This window comes from Limanda limanda, chromosome 10 (assembly GCF_963576545.1).
Source record: "Limanda limanda chromosome 10, fLimLim1.1, whole genome shotgun sequence".
NCBI lineage: Eukaryota > Metazoa > Chordata > Actinopteri > Pleuronectiformes > Pleuronectidae > Limanda > Limanda limanda.
This window is the reverse complement of record NC_083645.1, coordinates 28,319,601-28,337,989: the sequence shown is the minus strand read 5'-3', so window position 1 is coordinate 28,337,989 and position 18,389 is coordinate 28,319,601. Positions and strand designations below refer to the sequence as shown.

Below are 18,389 nucleotides of genomic sequence, written 5' to 3'. Positions count from 1 at the left end.
AGATTTCAACAGAAGACGTTAAAGTAAACACATCAAACATAAATGATCTAAAGTAAAATGTATCCATGTTGCTTTACAAGTTTCTTCTCAAGTCATGACGAAGAAATTACCGAAGTAAACACTGAAAATAAATCCCATAGTTTTGTGTCTGGACCAATCAGGAGCAGTCTGTGACTAATCAGCTGTTAAAGGTTCCAAACTTGGTCACATCCGGGACTTGTCCCATTAAAAGTGTTAAAATCGAGCAACCACGTGGTTTTACAGAGGTTTTTTAACCTCACAACTTCTCTCAACATTACGGTAAAAGTTCAAATCACAGACAATAGATCCTCACTGCGCATGTGTGAGAGGCTGCTGCCTTCAGGCGCTGCGGGAAAATACACTGATTCTTCTGATTGACGTGTAAATATGAATGTTTAATGATTGTAAACGTTACACTGCGATTTGAATAATAAACGAATTTATGAACTGACATTGTTGTTTTACTTCTGCGTTTGATTTGATTTGTTGTCAGGATTCTTCATGTCACAAGCTTCTGTGATTACCTGAGTGTTTTCCACACTTCTGCACAACTTGTAACAAAGTCCTATAACATAGTTATTATTATTGTTATGATTATTATATGTTAACAAAATCTCATCACTTACTTCTTAAATTGATTTAATTCTGAATTGATATATATTTAATTTCCAAAATATTCTCCCTCGTGATGCAAATCACTACCTTTCACATGAACCGTGTTACCGAACTGAGCGTCCCTGAATGCAGCACGGAGAAGCCCCGCCCCCTGGTGTAGGCGGCTGCAGCGGTGCGTTCAAGGACTTTTTTCCTGTTTGAAAGTTGTCAACAGAAGAAGAAGAAGTGAAGAAGAGGAAGAGGAAGAGGAGGAGGTGAAGAAGAAGAAGAAGAAGAAGAAGAAGAAGAAGAAGAAGAAGAAGAACGAGCAGCAGCAGCAGCGGAGCGTGGAGCAGCTTCCAGCCGGAGGAGGAGTGATGGGCTGCGGCCACAGTAAGGTGAGCAGCGGGCCGAGGGGCGCGGGCAGCCGGCGTGTGTCGGGCCTGGAGCCGCTGGAGCTCCGGAGCTTCAGCGGCTCTTCGAGCAGCGGGAGGCCGGAGCAGGGCTGCTGCTGCTCGGCCTCTGGACCTGGAGCCTCCCCTCCTCATGGAGCTCGGTCTCCTTCTTCACTTTAAAGGGTTAAAGTGGCGCCAAAGCGAAACGCGGTCGCTTCTCTGAACATCTGTTTTTAATCATGTTTGAATGTTGATGATGTTTATGATGAAAATCTCTGATATTCATTATTATTCATGTTTAAAATCCTCCGGATGTGAATCAAAGTTCATTAGTGACGTTTATGGATCATTTTATATCTTTAATGTGCATTTTATTTTGATAATGTCACTCTAATAACATTCTATTGTGACTCTTGTGTGTGTGTGTTTGTGTGTGTGTGTGTCATGTTGTACTTGTGTGTACTGTGTTGTGTGCTATGGCTGTGATTCTCTGTGTTATGACTGTGTGTTGTTGTTGTGTGTCAGCTGTGTGTTGTGTGTTGTTGTTGTGTGTTTAGTATCAACATTATGAATGTATGTTGTTGTTGTTATGTGCTGTAGTTGTGTGTCAGCTGTGTGTTGTGTTGTGTGTGTTGTGTGTTTTGTATCAACAGTATGACTGTATGTTGTTGTTGTGTGTCAGCTGTTGTCCTCCTCACTTGTTGATGGAACGTGACGCAGCAGCCGAGGCCCCCTGGTGGCTGAGCAGGTTCCTACCGGAGCTGTTCTGTGGTTTTTAAATCGAGTCTAATCTGAATCGTATTAAATCCGCTCACAGCTGAACACTGCACTGTGTGGTGCAAACATCATTAAGCGTCTGATATGTTAAGAACCATTTATATAAACTGTTCACTCTGAACATTCAACCTGGAAAGCACCTATTGCCTTAGTTTCTATAATAACTACAGTTATGATGGAGGTATAATGACCCTCAGAGGATGAGAGATATAGATATGAGGAGGACGGAGGATCTGACTCTTCTGTTTCAGTCACTATGTTGTAAATACAGAAGCTCGTCCAGAAATGAAGCCTGAAAGTCTCACAGACCAGCGCGGCCATCTTGAGCCAATTACAGAACCCTGACCCGTGTGGATCAGGGGGTGGAGCTTAGTGAGGTCCCACCCACACAGAAGCTCCTCCAATCAGGAGTCAGTCTCAGCTGTCAATCATCACGTCTGTTTTTATATCATCAAATAACTGATTCAAACCAAACTGATCAGAAACAAACATCATAGAGAGAAGAACGACCTGAAATGACAGAAACATCGTTGACAAACATTTATTTAATGTTAACTATGAGTTTATAGTTTGGTCCCGGCTGCTAACATGGAGGAGGTTCGGTGCTTTCATCAAAATGTCCTGGACCTCGGGGTCTTTCAACAAAAGGAGAACAGAAGCTGAGCAGTTTGAAAAGCTGTTATATAACATCCAGTAAATCTTCCATTAGCTCAGAGTAAACTCTGATTGGTTGGAGAGGTCAGTGAGGTCAGTGAGGTCAGAGGTCAGTGAGGTCAGTGAGGCCGGCAGCCACCGAGACAATAGATTTAATCCTGCTGTGATAACACACCTGATTACCACACACGCATGAGCACCACACACCTGAGCACCACACACACATGAGCACCACACACCTGAGCACCACACACCTGAGCACCACACACACCTGAGCACCACACACACATGAGCACCACACACATGAGCACCACACACACATGAGCACCACACACATGAGCACCACACACACATGAGCACCACACACCTGAGCACCACACACACATGAGCACCACACACACATGAGCACCACACACCTGAGCACCACACACATGAGCACCACACACCTGAGCACCACACACCTGAGCACCACACACCTGAGCACCACACACCTGAGCACCACACACACCTGAGCACCACACACCTGAGCACCACACACCTGAGCACCACACACCTGAGCACCACACACATGAGCACCGCGCACACCTGATTACCACACACACCTGATTGCCACACACACATGAGCACCACACACCTGAGCACCACACACACCTGATTACCACACACACATGAGCACCACACACACATGAGCACCACACACACCTGAGCACCACACACATGAGCACCACACACCTGAGCACCACACACCTGAGCACCACACACCTGAGCACCACACACCTGAGCACCACACACACCTGAGCACCACACACCTGAGCACCACACACCTGAGCACCACACACCTGAGCACCACACACACCTGAGCACCACACACACCTGAGCACCACACACACCTGAGCACCACACACATGAGCACCGCGCACACCTGATTACCACACACACCTGATTACCACACACACATGAGCACCACACACCTGAGCACCACACACACCTGATTACCACACACACATGAGCACCACACACACATGAGCACCACACACACCTGAGCACCACACACATGAGCACCACACACACATGAGCACCACACACACATGAGCACCACACACACCTGATTACCACACACACATGAGCACCACACACCTGAGCACCACACACCTGAGTTCTCTTAAAACTTAAAGGAAATCATCTTTAAACTGAACCTTCCTGACTTGACTTCTTCCTGTGAAGCTTTTCAAAATGATTTAGATTAAAACTGTAGTCGCTGATGGTCTTTATGTTCTTTATAAACTTTGTTCTTTATAAACTTTATGTTCTTTATAAACTTTAAGTTCTTATAAACTTTATGTTCTTATAAACTTTATGTTCTTTATAAACTTTATGTTCTTTAACTCACTGAACTCTCTAACTCTTCCTGTAAACAAGTTGCGTCACTAATCGATGTCGTCCTCTGATCTGTAACAATCAGCACTTTGATAAGTTATCAGACGTCTGGATGGATCCGACCTCGGTGACATCATCACGACCTGTTTTTTAAAGTCTGATTAAAAAAAAAACGTATTTGCGTCGTCATGGTTTCAGGCCTGCAGAGGTCGTGAGGTCACGAGTTGCTCTTGCTCGTCCCTCTCTCTAGTTGGAGCGGAGCCTGAGTCTCTGGACTCGCTCCGACGGGCTGACGTCACTGGGAGGGAGTCAGGGCAGCATGGAGTGTTTTGCCGTTGCCGTGGTTACGTAAACACATTGTGAATTCAGCTTTCAGACAGAGAGTCACATGGAGGTCGGAGGCCCTCGGGACCTGGGCTCCGGGCCGATGAGACAACGGCACATGATGTTTTCTGCTGCTCAGACTCCTCTGGAAACTGAGAAAGAGATCTCAGCTGCTCAGGTGTTTTTATTTCTCTCACCTGAGGAACCAGAGGAACCTGAAGAACCAGAGGAACCTGAAGAACCAGAGGAACCTCATTTATAACGTGTGTGTCAACGTCTTCATCTTTAATTCATAGACTCTTAATCTGACAGGTCGGTTTAGTCGTTCAGATTCCTTCAGGCTTCATCCACACGCTCAGGGTCGACCTCATCCTTTCCAAACTTCTCACTTTCTGCTCAGTCAGACTCGAACGCAGACACAGAGTTTCCAAACTTCTCCTTTGTGGCAGCTCGAAAACTTCAGAGTAGTTTGAAGACGTATCTGGAGAAGAGATGATGAGTTTTCACCCAAATACGAAGATGTGTTGATGATTCAGGTGGAATTTAGAGTTAGTTGTTGTGGAGCAGCAGTGAGGGATGATGGGAGTTGTAGTCTTCATCATGAGTTAGTTGTTGTGGAGCAGCAGTGAGGGATGATGGGAGATGTAGTCTTCATCATGAGTTTGTTGTTGTGGAGCAGCAGTGAGGAATGATGGGAGTTGTAGTCTTCATCATGAGTTAGTTGTTGTGTTGAAGCAGTGAGGGATGATGGGGGTTGTAGTCTTCGTCATGAGTTAGTTGTTGTGTTGAAGCAGTGAGGGATGATGGGAGTTGTAGTCTTCATCATGAGTTAGTTGTTTTGGAGCAGCAGTGAGGGATGATGGGAGTTGTAGTCTTCATCATGAGTTTGTTGTTGTGGAGCAGCAGTGAGGAATGATGGGAGTTGTAGTCTTCATCATGAGTTAGTTGTGTTGAAGCAGTGAGGAATGATGGGAGTTGTAGTCTTCATCATGAGTTAGTTGTTGTGGAGCAATGAGGGATGATGGGAGTTGTAGTCTTCATCATGAGTTAGTTGTTGTGTTGAAGCAGTGAGGGATGATGGGAGTTGTAGTCTTCATCATGAGTTAGTTGTTGTGTTGAAGCAGTGAGGGATGATGGGAGTTGTAGTCTTCATCATGAGTTAGTTGTTGTGTTGAAGCAGTGAGGGATGATGGGAGTTGTAGTCTTCCCCTGGTTAGATTCCTTCAGTGTCCTAACTCCTCTCTGATTGGCTGATCCCCCCCCCATCTCCTCCTCTGACTCTAATGACAGTTTCTGTCTTTAACGGACTCATAAAAAACCTTGCATTGAACCACAGCAGCTGTTTCTCCAGTTTCTCTTTAATGACGTGAGTCTGAAACGTTTCCTTATCTTATTTACTTTTTCTCCCCGTTGGAAACGAAGCAGTTGAAGCTTCAGTTGAATGTTTGGAATGTTTCTTCTGCTGGAAGACGTGAGACATTTGACACGTCAGGTAAAGAGTCTCCGTGTGAGTTGAACCTCAGAGATTCTTCACAGGACGTTAAATCTCGACCCTTCACTACGAGTCCCAGAATATTCAAAACCCTCACAGCTCAAGAAGAAAAAGAAAAGACGGAGATGAACTAAAATCAAAGCAGAATAAACTATGACTTCACACTGCATTTCTTCTCTAACTTCCTCCAGTGACAGATGTTCATCACTGCAAACAGGAGCCGATCAGTCAGTTCAGCTGCTTTTATTTTGAAGGTTTGAACCTGCACATGAACAGATTGATTTGTGTATGAGACCAGATTTCTTCTCTGTCATCGTGTCTGATGGCGTGCGGTCGTCTCCATGTTCTCGCTCTCGTCCTCTCGCCAGTTGTCGTCTGAGGCGTCACAGGACGCTTCCTGTTCAGGGGGAAAGGTCAGAGGTCACGCTGGTTCCGCTCGGACCATGTGAATGTGCTGTGTGACCAACAGAGACACTGGAGTTGTGTGTGTGTGTGTTAATTGAGATCTTGTGGAGATGTGTCATCATCCTGTGTGGAACGTAATGAGTATGACATCACATCCTGTGGGTGGAGCCCGGTTCTTTGTCCTGATTGTTTTAGCTCTGAGCGTGTGGCTGCGTTTGTTTCACCATCTTTTTCAGTTAAACATAATTTATATACTAAGAATTTGTGATTTAAGTTTTTCAGTTAAATTCACCATCACTCGCACAGGAAACGTGTTGCTCCTCAGCTCCTCCCACTTTGGTTTGAATCAGCCAATGAGGTGATTTATGTGCCGCCTGTGAAACATCTGCAGAAAGTAAATCTGCTCTCGGAGAACTTTTCTCTTCACGTGAAACGAGACGTACGTTGGGCTGCGGTCGGGTGAAGTGTTGAACAAACACACGAGAGGAGCCTCTGCTGTGATTTACTGCCCCCCCCCCCCACCCCCCCGAGCCCAGGCGTCCCACCAGGAGTCTGACGTCTCCTCCCAGAGTCGTGTTTAACCAGAGAGATTTATTGTTTCAGCTCCAAGTGGAAATACAGTCGGTGTCCAAGTGTTTATACAGTGTGTGTGTGTGTGTGTGTGTGTGTGTGTGTGTGTGTGTGTGTGTGTGTGTGTGTGTGTGTGTGTGTGTGTGTGTGTGTGTGTGTGTGTGTGTGTGTGTGTGTGTGTGTGTGTGTGTGTGTGTGTGTGTGTGTGTGTGTGTGTGTGTGTGTGCGGGGTGTGATTGTTTGGCTACACTACCGTAGCACAGAGGGTGTGAGGCAACACTCTGAGCATTTCAATGTGTTTGTTCGATGCGTGTGCACACACAACGTGGACGAGCATTTCTGGAACACGTGTATGAAAAAACTAGATTGATCCATTTTTTAAATCCTGAAAACTTAATTTCTCAGTTTACATCTTGTACATGATTATGTGCGAATTCAAGGACGAATTGACAATTGACAGTTTTAAAAGCTGAAGCCAAAGCCTCTCGAGGTCCCGCTCATACACATGCTCAGCCAATCAGGAGTCAGTCTCATCTGTCAATCATCACTTTTTTTATATCATCAAATAACTGATTCAAACCAAACTGATCAGAAACACTTGAACAAACATCAGAGAAAGAAGAACTGAAATGACAGAAACATCTTTGCAATATTTAACGTCTCCTCTGATGTTTAAGTTTGGTTCATGTCCCATCTGCTAACATGGAGGAGGTTAATGACCTATACTGCAGTCAGCCACCAGGGGGCGATCTGTATGATTTGATTGAGCTGTCATGTCGTCCATCTTAATTTACAGTCGATGGTTGAACAGAATTAAATGTCGTGTCACTCAGAGGATGAAGCTACTGTAACCTCTTATGTTTCGGACATTTGAAGTTTTTGATTTGATAATGGAGCTGGAACGTGGTCTGTTGCTGTGGAGGAGGAGTCTGTGATCAGCAGCGTGAACAACAGACTGTTGTCAGTCGTTATGTAACGTTCACAGTGAAAGTTCCAGCGTCAGTCATGTGGAGACTAACGAGAGAGAAGCTGGCAGCTCAGAGTCCGGCCTCCATCAGCAGCTTCAGAACACAACTCCAACCCAGTGGAACCAGACCTGAACCAGGACTCTGCTGGTGAGGGGGGGGGGCGGGGCCTCTCAGGGGCCACAGGGGTAGAACAACCCGCCAGGCCCCCCCCTCCTCCAGCAGCGCCTGCTTCATGCTCCTGTCGGACGAGACTTTATCAGGAAGATTGTTTTCAGGTGTGTTAGTGTTGATCAGATAATTCATCTGGACCGAGGCGGTTTCAGTTTGAAAGTAAAACCTCAGTGTGGGCGGAGCCTCTGAGTCCACACTGGGAACTGTGTATGAATATGAATTATAATCTTAGAAGAAGAGGACAAACTGATTGTGTCATTTCTCTTCGTTGAAGACTGAAACGTTCTCTCCTTCTTCTTCTTCTTCTCTTCCTGTCGTTATCAGAAGAAAAGCAAAGGCAAGCGAGGAGAGAAGAGCCAGAAGCTCCAGAGCCGACATGACGGAGGTGAGTTCCATGTTTATCAGACGCTGGCTGTTCTCATTCTCATCACGCCCCCTCACTTCCTGTTCTCTGAAACCTGGGGGGAGGTTGGACTTCACTGCGTCACCACAACAGCACATGACTTACAGAATGAGAAGTTTCTCTTGGTTTTTGAGGATGTTCTCAGGATATATATAAACTTTAATACAGGCTCAGGGCCCACAGAGAAAAACAACAACAATACATACAATCAATACATTACATAATAATATACAGGGAAAGAAAGGCTAAAAAAGGCACTCATGCTAGTGTTCCCAGATCTTAGATGTGTATTTGACCGAGCTGCGGCCAGGGTCTGTCACAAGATCAATTATTAGATTAGTCGAGCGGTCCAGCCGACTCATAAACTTAAACGCTAGGTTCCTCAGCAAGGCCATGAAGGTGGTCAGACCCATGTTACAAAACAACTCACTGGCTCTAGTACTCCTGGGTTTCTTCAGGAGTATCCTAAGACAGTCATTACTACTTTCAACCTACGCAAGCTCTCCTTCTTGTACTTCACCCAAGATAGTTTTAGTTTTCATTTAGAAGGTTCTAGAGGTTCTTTAGGTTCATCTGCAGGTTTTTAAAAGGTTCTCCTGAGGTTCTCTGGACACATTAAGTCATTAAGAAGGTTCCAGAGTTACATTCAGGTTCTGATCCTGTTCAGTCGTCAGTGAGGAGCTTCTGGTTCTTTTAGGGTCAGACAGTAAATACATTTCAGTTTCATATATGTATCACGTGTGAAGCTTCACATGTAAACTGTAGAACATCACGTCAGCCCCTCGTGTGTGAACATCAGAAACAAGAACACCTCGTGTTGATCAGACAGAATATTGTGTGCGTGCGTCCATTTCTTTTCTTGGCAGTGAAGACGAACTTTGGTTCAAACCACTGAGGACATCTTCTCTGGTCCCCACAAGGTTAGAAGTGTAGGAGAAGAGAGGGTCCTCACAACTATAGAAAGACACACGTGTGTGTGAGATCATGTTTCAACATGTCGATGATGTCACCGCCAGGTTGAAATATAATTACAGTCACAAACACTTCCTGAGCGTGTGTGTCTGTGTGTGTTCGTGTGCGTGTGAGGACGATGACTTCATATCTTTGTGCAGTTTTGTGTTAACCCCTGAAGAGACAGAAATGAAAAATTTTATTATATGAAATCACGAATCATGAAATCATTTCCGATATTTTAAGATGTTGATGATTAATTGATATGAATTAATTGCTGTAAATAGTTAAATTGATTCACTAAATATGCAGCAGTTTTCTGTAGTACCCGACTGTGCCACTAGGCGGTGCCTCTCCCTATTGATCACTTACTCGTGTGCTTGAATCCACGCCTGCGTGTGATTGGTTGTTTGCAGGTAAAAGTGCGTCCGCTGAGCGGGACGTCTTCCTGGAGAAGCAGCTGGAGCGCTTCGAGTGGCAGCTGAGGATTCTGAAGGAAGTGCTCTTGGCCAATGGGAACCCGGAGAGGGCGGAGCTTCTGAAAGACCACGCCGACGTGGACGTGTGCGCCCTCGTGCTGAGCATCCTCGACAAGGTGACTCAACTGCTCATGTTCTTATTGGTCAGTGATTTGTTCTATATAACGTTCACAATGAGAGAAGAACCAAGGAAACGGCTTCGGTTCGACCAAAATAAATAAATGATCTTGTTTCATTTGGAGAAATTTAACATTGAATCGTTTCATTTATTTTATGTGTGAAAATATAAAATTGACAAAGAAAACCTTCAAATTGTCTGATCCCACAGATTATTTTTCTTTTTATTCAATTAAAATGATAAATTATCAATAACTTATTGACTCATTGCTGTGCTTCGAGTCGGTTGAAGTCAGATGATTTATTTACAGTTCTTTAAATCGCTCTGTGCTGCTGGTTCTTATCAAACTGAATCTGGTTTCGTCTGATGTGATTTTTCAGGTGAAAACGGAGACGACGGCCGATTCAAACGTTTTTCACGAACAGAAAAGTCAAATTGCGACTGAGGAACACGAGCGACACGTGGAAGGTAATGTTCTAAAGTTTACTTCTAAAGGGAACATGAACTAAACTTGTTCTTCATTCGTTTCATTTCCTGTGAAAACGCATTTTATTTAAGTTCACATGTATTTTTCTTTGGTCAGTTTGTGATAAGACAGAAAAGTGCTGTTGACCTTGAACGCAGCATTGAGCCTGTCTCACTGACACAGTACAAGTGCTCTATAATTAGCATGTTGGCGCTAAGCTAACAGGCTAATTATAGTGGAGCTGAGGTGATGAGTCGAATCGAGTCGTGACAGTTTAGAGCTGAGCTGCAGAAACAGAGTGAATATGAACCAGAGTCGTTGATCCAAACATCAGCTGCTGTTATAAATATGAACTGAATATTGTGACTCTAAGATAAGAGATTTATTTTACTTTGAACAGACACACTCTGAACCTGAGCTGACTTTAAGTGACCTTTCCTCTGGCTCCACCCCCAGGACAAACCCAACACCTCAATACTGATGAAAAGAAAAACAAAAGTTTACTGTGTTTTTAAACTGTCTAATGTTTAATGCAGTTTTCAGATCAACATGAAAACACCTCAGGGGAAAACTAAAAGGTTTCTCCTTTAACTCGTCTGTATAATTAACTTCACCTTGTGTGTGTATTTAAGTAGGTGTGTGATCTATGTGGTATTTGCGCGCGCACACACACACACACACACACACACACACACACACACACACACAGTAACACACAGTAACACACAGTAACCACTGCACCACCTGTTCTCTACATGTGATGTTCTTGTTTCCTGCAGATCTGCACAAGAGACACGAACAAGAGAAAAATCAACTGACGGAAAAGTTTCAAGTTGCTGAAAATGTCCTGAAGGTGAAAGAGATTCTGTTTGTGTCAAATACAGTAAATTTATTATTATTATTATTATTATAAACAAAACGTCCAACAAACTCGATTCATTAACCCGTCACCTGACACCACCTGGAGGACACAAAGGAAACTGCAGCATCAGTTCAGACCTGATGTGATTTTCCTGTGTCACAGTTGCATATGAGTATATTCATCTATATTATATATTGATACTCATGAGTTGTGTGCTTCAGGGGGAAGTGGAGGAGCTGAGAGCGGAGCTGCAGGTTTACAACGACCTGAAGAAGAGAGCTGACGATTCCACGTTCAATAAAGACCTGCAGAGAAATATTCAGGTGTGTGTCAGGTTTATTTTCTCCTGCTCATCAAATCTAATCAGGTTCAGATCTTAATAAAATACATAAGAACTAATAAAACTCAAAGATCTGTAGAATCCAGAAGAAGAGCTGAAAAAACCAACAGTGAATAAATGTCAAAGACCCTGAAAACATTTCCACGTTGTCTGTGGCTCAGTGTCGATCTCTGCTCCCTCCAGGCCCACGGCAGCCCAGGTGCATTCTGGGAGTCTGAGCAGGAGTCTCTGGTGTTCGTCATCGAGATGAAGAGCGAGCGTGTGCAGGAGCAGAGCAGGAAGCTGCAGCAGATGGAAGATCTGGTCGGTTCACTGGCGTTCACCAACTTCACTTCACCTCCTTTACTTTTGTTTTCATGAAAGTTGTTCATTTCCTCTCTTCTGTCGTCAGGTGGAGAAGAATCTGTCGTTAGAAGATCAGATCATCAACGTCCTGCAGCAGAACGAGGATCTCCGAGTCCGGATCGACAACTGTCAGACTCTCACTCAGTACGTGATTCTCAAAGTAGAGTTAGATCGAAGTTGATTCCGTCTCTCTGACCCTGAACAACCATTTAAACCTGTGGTTTGTGTTTTCCAGGCAGTTACTAAAGGAGCAGCATGACCTGAAGGTGGCGCTGGAGAGGCAGGCAGCAGTGAACCAGAATCTCTCTCAGGAAAAAGAGCAGCTGATGTTCAAGCTGCGCCACAGAGACTCGTGTCCGACCCTGCACCTGCCCGTCATGGTGCACGAGATCGCTCCCCGGTGACTCCATGGAATTCAAAACCAGCGACCTGAAGATTCTCAAGCCTACGAGCTCTGTCTGGTTTCCTCAAACTGGGTGAGAGCTGCACATCCTACCATCCACCAGCAGGGGGCGTGGTCCAGGTTTGAATCCACGTCAGGTCGTTTTAAAGTCTGAATTCGTCTGTTTGTCTCTGAGTGGCTTCACCAGCGAGGACGGAGAACTCTGCCCCCTGCTGTCCGTGAGGCGCCATTACAGCTGCTGCTCTTCAGCCGCCACACAGACTGAAAGATCCTGAGAGAAGACGTCAGGTCGTCTCCACCGATCTGTCGTCCGCTCCTCCAGCTTCTCACTCGTGAAGGAGTCACATGTTGTCATGGTCCGAATGTTTTGTAAAATCCTGGAAGTGAAAGAAGTTTCAGATCCAACGCGTTCAGATCCTGTTTTAATGCTGCTGATGATTTCACAGCCTCAGAGAAGCAAGTTCCTCCTCGAGAGCAGGTTCTGTAACTGAGACCTTCTGGTCCTCGGTTCCCTCAGCGCTGGTTAGTTCTCTCAGCTCTGGTTAGTTCCCTCAGCGCTGGTTAGTTCCCTCAGCGCTGGTTAGTTCCCTCAGCTCTGGTTAGTTCCCTCAGCTCTGGTTAGTTCACTCAGCTCTGGTGAGTACCCTCAGCTCTGGTGAGTACCCTCAGCGCTGGTTAGTTCCCTCAGCACTGGTTAGTTCCCTCAGCTCTGGTGAGTACCCTCAGCGCTGGTTAGTTCTCTCAGCTCTGGTTAGTTCCCTCAGCGCTGGTTAGTTCCCTCAGCTCTGGTTAGTTCCCTCAGCTCTGGTTAGTTCCCTCAGCTCTGGTTAGTTCTCTCAGCTCTGGTTAGTTCCCTCAGCGCTGGTTAGTTCCCTCAGCTCTGGTTAGTTCCCTCAGCTCTGGTTAGTTCTCTCAGCGCTGGTTATTTCCCTCAGCGCTGGTTAGTTCTCTCAGCACTGGTTAGTTCCCTCAGCACTGGTTAGTTCCCTCAGCGCTGGTTAGTTCCCTCAGCGCTGGTTAGTTCCCTAAGCTCTGGTTAGTTCCCTCAGCACTAGTTAGTTCCCTCAGCTCTGGTTAGTTCCTTCAGCACTGGTTAGTTCCCTCAGCGCTGGTTAGTTCACTCAGCGCTGGTTAGTTCCCTCAGCGCTGGTTAGTTCCCACTTCCCACTCATCTAACCCACAGTGTTTTCCTCTGACCTTGAGTCAGATGATCTTCTGTTACAGAGTCTGAGACACACAGAGACGTTGTGACATCACGACGGTTCTTCTGAGTTTGATAGAAATCAGTTTGTCCAGAACCTTTTCTGGAACCTAAAGAAACATCTGATGCTTCTTCATGTTCCTCGAGTCTCAGAGAGAACCTGAACCTGAACCTGAACCTGAACCTGAACCTTGTTCCTCATGAACTGTTTACAATCCTGATTCTCACATGTTGCCTTTCACAAGCTCCAGGACTTGATTAACTTACTTTTTGAAAATGTGAAAATGTTTTTGACAGTTATTGGGATTTATGGGATGTGATGTTTGAAATTGCCAAAAAAAAACCTTTGTCAGTGTTTTGACAGTTTCTCCTTATGCACGAGCACTTTGACCAGTTTTCACCTGGAGTTTGTATCAGAGAGATTTTTCATGTTGTACAGTTTTAACTTTTTCAGCTTCTTACTTGTAGAAAAGTATTTTATCTTCTTCTCGCCTGGTGTAAAGTCCAGCGGCGTGTTTTCCACCTCGGGACACTTCGTCATATTTTGTTGTTTTGAGATTGAACAAATAAAAAACTGCAACTGCAACTCGTCACAAGTCTTAACTTCTTTACTCACAGGATGACATCACATCCTGTAAACATCTGAGTCATATCTGATGCACTTTGATGTTTTAACCCTTAATCCACAGAACTATGAGGTTTTTACACCGTATTATAATAATAATGCATGTCTCACACTTCATAACTTACTGTACTGAACAGCTTCCAGTCGACCACTCGAACATAATCTGGATTTAAAACTCACTCAGGATGAACTTTTACCCCTTTAAGAGATTTTGGTTGGTTGTTTGGAGACTTCCACTTTCAGATGACATTTTTATAATAACATTATTAAAGTCAGTTTTATGATTTCTTTACATTTGTATGAATTTAACTCCACTCTTCATAAACTAACAGAACCCCCTCCTCCCCCCTCTCCCCCCCACACACACACACTGCGATGTGTATGATTTATTACACTATGATAGATAGATAGATAGATAGATAGATAGATAGATAGATAGATAGATAGATAGATAGATAGATAGATAGATTACTTTATTCTTCCCCGAAGGGAAAATAAGTCGTCATAGCAGCCGGTATATTTGAATACAATAAAATACAATACAATAGAATAAAATAAAAAATATTGAGGTAGAAAGAATAAAAACAGAAACACAAGATAAATAGGTAGATAAGGTGCAGTGGCAAGATGATGGTAATAGTACTGATGATATGATGGTAATGTTATTGTTAGACAGTATATAAAAATAGTACAGTATATATAGTATATAATATATATTTATATATGATAGTAATTATACCAATATAATAGCAGTATATAGTAATAATGGCAGCCACAGTATATATAATAATAGTAAATATAATAATACTAATAACATGTACACATGTATGAATATGTGTATATAGACTTATATATACAAAGAATATACAGAGAGTATGATATAATATATAGTAGGTATAAATATAAGTATTTGACTATACAATAGATAATATAATATACTATGAGTGTAAGAATATGTAGACAGAAAAGGATGATGCTTCTCCTCTTCAGAATAAAGAGGTCTGGGATCCTGAACAAAGTGAAACTCGTTGAATCTGATTGAATTGTTTTAGTTTGGAGGAAACTTCCTGTTCCTCCTCGGCTCTGACCAGGTTGTTCTGAGTGTTTCCTCCACTAGAGGGCAGCAGAGGACTGGAGGGTTTGAAGAGAACCGTGACCTTTGACCCAATCTCAGTCTTTTCTGTTTGACGACCAGCGGCTGATCAACTGGGATCGAATCAAAACAAGAAACTTTTATCAGAACCAGTCAACGCTCTTTAAAATGAACTAGATTCACAAACACACACATCTGGAGGAGACGGGGATCGAACCACCGACCCTCAGGTGATCAGACCCGCTCTGCCTCAGAGACAGAAGAATGAAGCTGTGAGAGAATGAAAACCTGTCATTTGCCTCTGGGGGGCGCTGCAGCACAGATACAGTGTAAAGTCACAAACTTCAGTTTATTTCACTTAATTTCTCTCAATATTCAAATGAACAATCCTCTGAAATAACTAAAGAACTATAAAAACCTTTGTTTTGGATATTTCTGGTCCTCAGGATGAATCCTAACGGCTCTAGAGAGGCTCTGATCCTTGTGATGAGGTTCAGACGTTCATGTTCCCCTGAGGATGAACCTTTATTTTCTTAAATGTTATTTGATATTTAAACCAAAACTTTATCATTTAAATAATTTCACCCAGATAATAATATAAAGTCACAGTAAGCAGCGTCCAGCAGTAACACACTTCATCTAATGTCCTTCAGTTTTTATTTACAGAATAAAACCCAAGGAACCGGATCCGCCGACCAATCACAGCGCTCGATTCCACGAGTTCATTTTAAACTATACAACAGTTTTCATCGTGTGTTCTTCATCCTGCAGCCATGTCTGGTTCTGCTCACAGAGATTTGTTAGAATATAATATTATTTAATTGAATGTACATTTGAGATACAAATAAAACTTAATTAAACTGAACTAATATCTGTAGAATCTACCCCCCCCCATCTCTCTCTCATCTTCAACCTTTTAATTGTGACTTCCTGTGACATCATCACGCCGCCTCACAGGTACAAACAATTTGGTTTGAGTGTGTGTGTGTGTGTCTGTGTGTGTGTGTGTGTGTGTGTGCGTATGTGTGCGTGTCTGTGTGTGTCTGTGTGTGTGTGTGTGTGTTTGTGTGTGTGTCTGTGTGTGTGTGTGTGTGTGTGTGTCTGTGTGTGTGGATGCGCTGTGCGGATGTGAAGGGATCAGTGTGTCAGTGGCTGTTTGACAAACCGAGACAATACCTGAAACCTGCAGGTCAGCCCCTGCTGTGTGTGTGTGTGTCTTTGTGTGTGTGTGTCTGTGTGTGTGTGTTTGTGTGTGTCTGTGTGTGTGTGTGTGTGTCTGTGTGTGTGTTAGCTATGGGTCACAGCCTCTGCTGTCATGTCACAGTGTTCCCATGGCACTTCACAGCCACCTGGAAACACCTGAAGCAGAGAAGAGAGAGAGAGAGTGTCTGTGTGTGTGTGTGTGTGTGTGTGTGTGTGTGTGTGTGTGTTTGTGTGTCTGTGTGTGTGTCTGTGTGTGTGTGTGTGTGTGTGTGTGTGTGTGTGTGTGTGTGTCTGTATGTGTGTGAAAAGGAATAAAAGGGCGAAGTAGGAAACAAAAGTGATGGAACAGAAAGAGGAACTGAGTCTCATGTTTCATTTAAAAAAATTAAAGTAAAAAACTAATATAATCTTTATTTTGATATATTTCTGTAGCTGAGTTTTTACTCAATATTTAAAAACCTGCAGAAATCTGTTTGAGTCCAGGTCGATTCCTTCTGTCGCCTGTTGGTGGCGTCACTTCCTCTTTGTGCTTGTGTCAGTGTTTGTTTGTCTGAAGACTCAAAAATAACTTTTTCTCCAGTTTATTAAAGTCTCATTTCACACTTTTGACATCTTGATGATTTTTAACTCTTTGAAGCAGATGAGCTCAGCCAATCAGAGACGAGCTAGAACACTGAAGGAATCTAACTCATGATGAAGACTACAACTCCCATCATCCCTCACTGCTGCACAACAACTAACTCATGATGAAGACTACAACTCCCAGTTTGTGTCTGAAAACAGCTTCAGTGACAAATATCATCCTGAAGATTCTAGAATGAAAGAATCACGTAGTTTAAGAGTTTGTGTCTCAGTGGAGCAGAAACTGTCTCGCTCCTCCTCTTCATCACTAGAGCTCTGCAGCCTCTTCATCGACTGCATCTTGCCCGGGCGCTTGTCGCTCCTCTCTTCGCTCCCTTCTCGTTTCTAAGTGACCTTTTCACCTGGAACACAAAGACAAGAGATTCAAAGTGGAAAAGAGAAATTTGCAGTTATTTCCTGTTAATATCTTTCCCTTGTTGGGCTCTAATGAGAGGCGGCGCCCTTCACTCTGAAGAGGGCTTAGCAGCAGTGAGCTGGCTCCGGGGCCGCGGGACAATCATCAGGTTTTAACTCAGCCTCACACCCGAGTCTCACAATGACTCGCTCCACTTAATTCCTCCTTTCAGAGCCGGCGATAAAACGCCAGAGGCAAAATTAATAGATGCTAATGGCCGCCTTCAATCAAAGCCGAGCGGGATCCAAACCTGCCAGTGAGGCCTATTAATTAACATGTGGAGGGGGCGGGGGCAGGCCGGGGGGGGGGGGAGGGGGCTCGGCGGTTCACACGGGCCCCGGCAGGGCGGCCCATTGAGGCCGGAGGCGGGGGGGCTTTGTGGAGCTGCTCAGGCCACAATTAGAGGCTCCTGAAAGGCCTGCCGTTTGTCCCCCGCGTCCCAGAGCTGCACAGGAAGGATGGAGTCCGGCCGGGGGGGGGGGGGGGGTGGAGGCCGACGCCCGGTCGCGTCTCATCCACGCCATCAGAGACGTGACCAGGACACGAGTCACAGACCAGCTCCAACAACACGTGTGGGTTCCTCTGTGACTCCTAGTCTGGTGCAGGCTCAGGTCATCTGACGTGAATTGGTGATGTCATCTGTCAATCAAGTGATGTCATCGGTCGAACCAGTGATGTCATCGGTTGATCCAGTGATGTCATCTGTCGATCCCGTGATGTCATCTGTTGATCCAGTGATGTCATCGGTCGATCCAGTGATGTCATCAGTCGATCCAGTGATGTCATCAGTCGATCCAGTGATGTCATCGATCTTGTGCTTTCCTGTTTTTTGTCTCTTTTTGTTATTTGTGTCTCTAGTTTTACTTTAGTTGCTTTGTGTCATTTTGCATCTGATTTGATTATTTAGTTTGTTTTGAATTTGTTTCTTTTGCTTTAAGTCTCCTGATTGTTCTGCATCTATTTATATTAGTTTAGATTCTAATGCGACTTGTTCATATCTGGTTGATAATTTGATTTGATTGTTGAGTTTCCAACAAGAGGCTGAAGATGAATTTCTCGTTTTCTCTGACAACACAAACACAAACAGCTTCACAAAGAGAAACACAATTAATAAGT

General features: G+C 44.2%; 1 protein-coding gene across 1 annotated transcript; it reads left to right on the top strand.

The window, feature by feature from the left end:
* Positions 1-936: 936 nt before the first annotated feature.
* Positions 937-12,727, top strand: ccdc69 (coiled-coil domain containing 69). The gene is made up of 9 exons (XM_061079813.1): positions 937-1,013; positions 8,073-8,133; positions 9,519-9,697; positions 10,080-10,167; positions 10,945-11,018; positions 11,249-11,350; positions 11,551-11,670; positions 11,759-11,856; positions 11,948-12,727. The coding sequence occupies exons 1-9, from the start codon at positions 993-995 to the stop codon at positions 12,114-12,116; spliced, it is 912 nt and encodes a 303-aa protein (XP_060935796.1). The 5' UTR covers positions 937-992; the 3' UTR covers positions 12,117-12,727.
* The last annotated feature ends 5,662 nt before the right edge of the window (positions 12,728-18,389 follow it).

Bases quoted from the DNA above. Each gene is read 5' to 3' on its own strand.
- ccdc69 (XM_061079813.1), top strand. From the start codon at position 993: ATGGGCTGCGGCCACAGTAAG. The intron at 8,134-9,518 runs GTGAGTTCCATG...GGTTGTTTGCAG, and splicing joins CCAGAGCCGACATGACGGAG to GTAAAAGTGCGTCCGCTGAG. The intron at 11,857-11,947 runs GTACGTGATTCT...TGTGTTTTCCAG, and splicing joins AACTGTCAGACTCTCACTCA to GCAGTTACTAAAGGAGCAGC.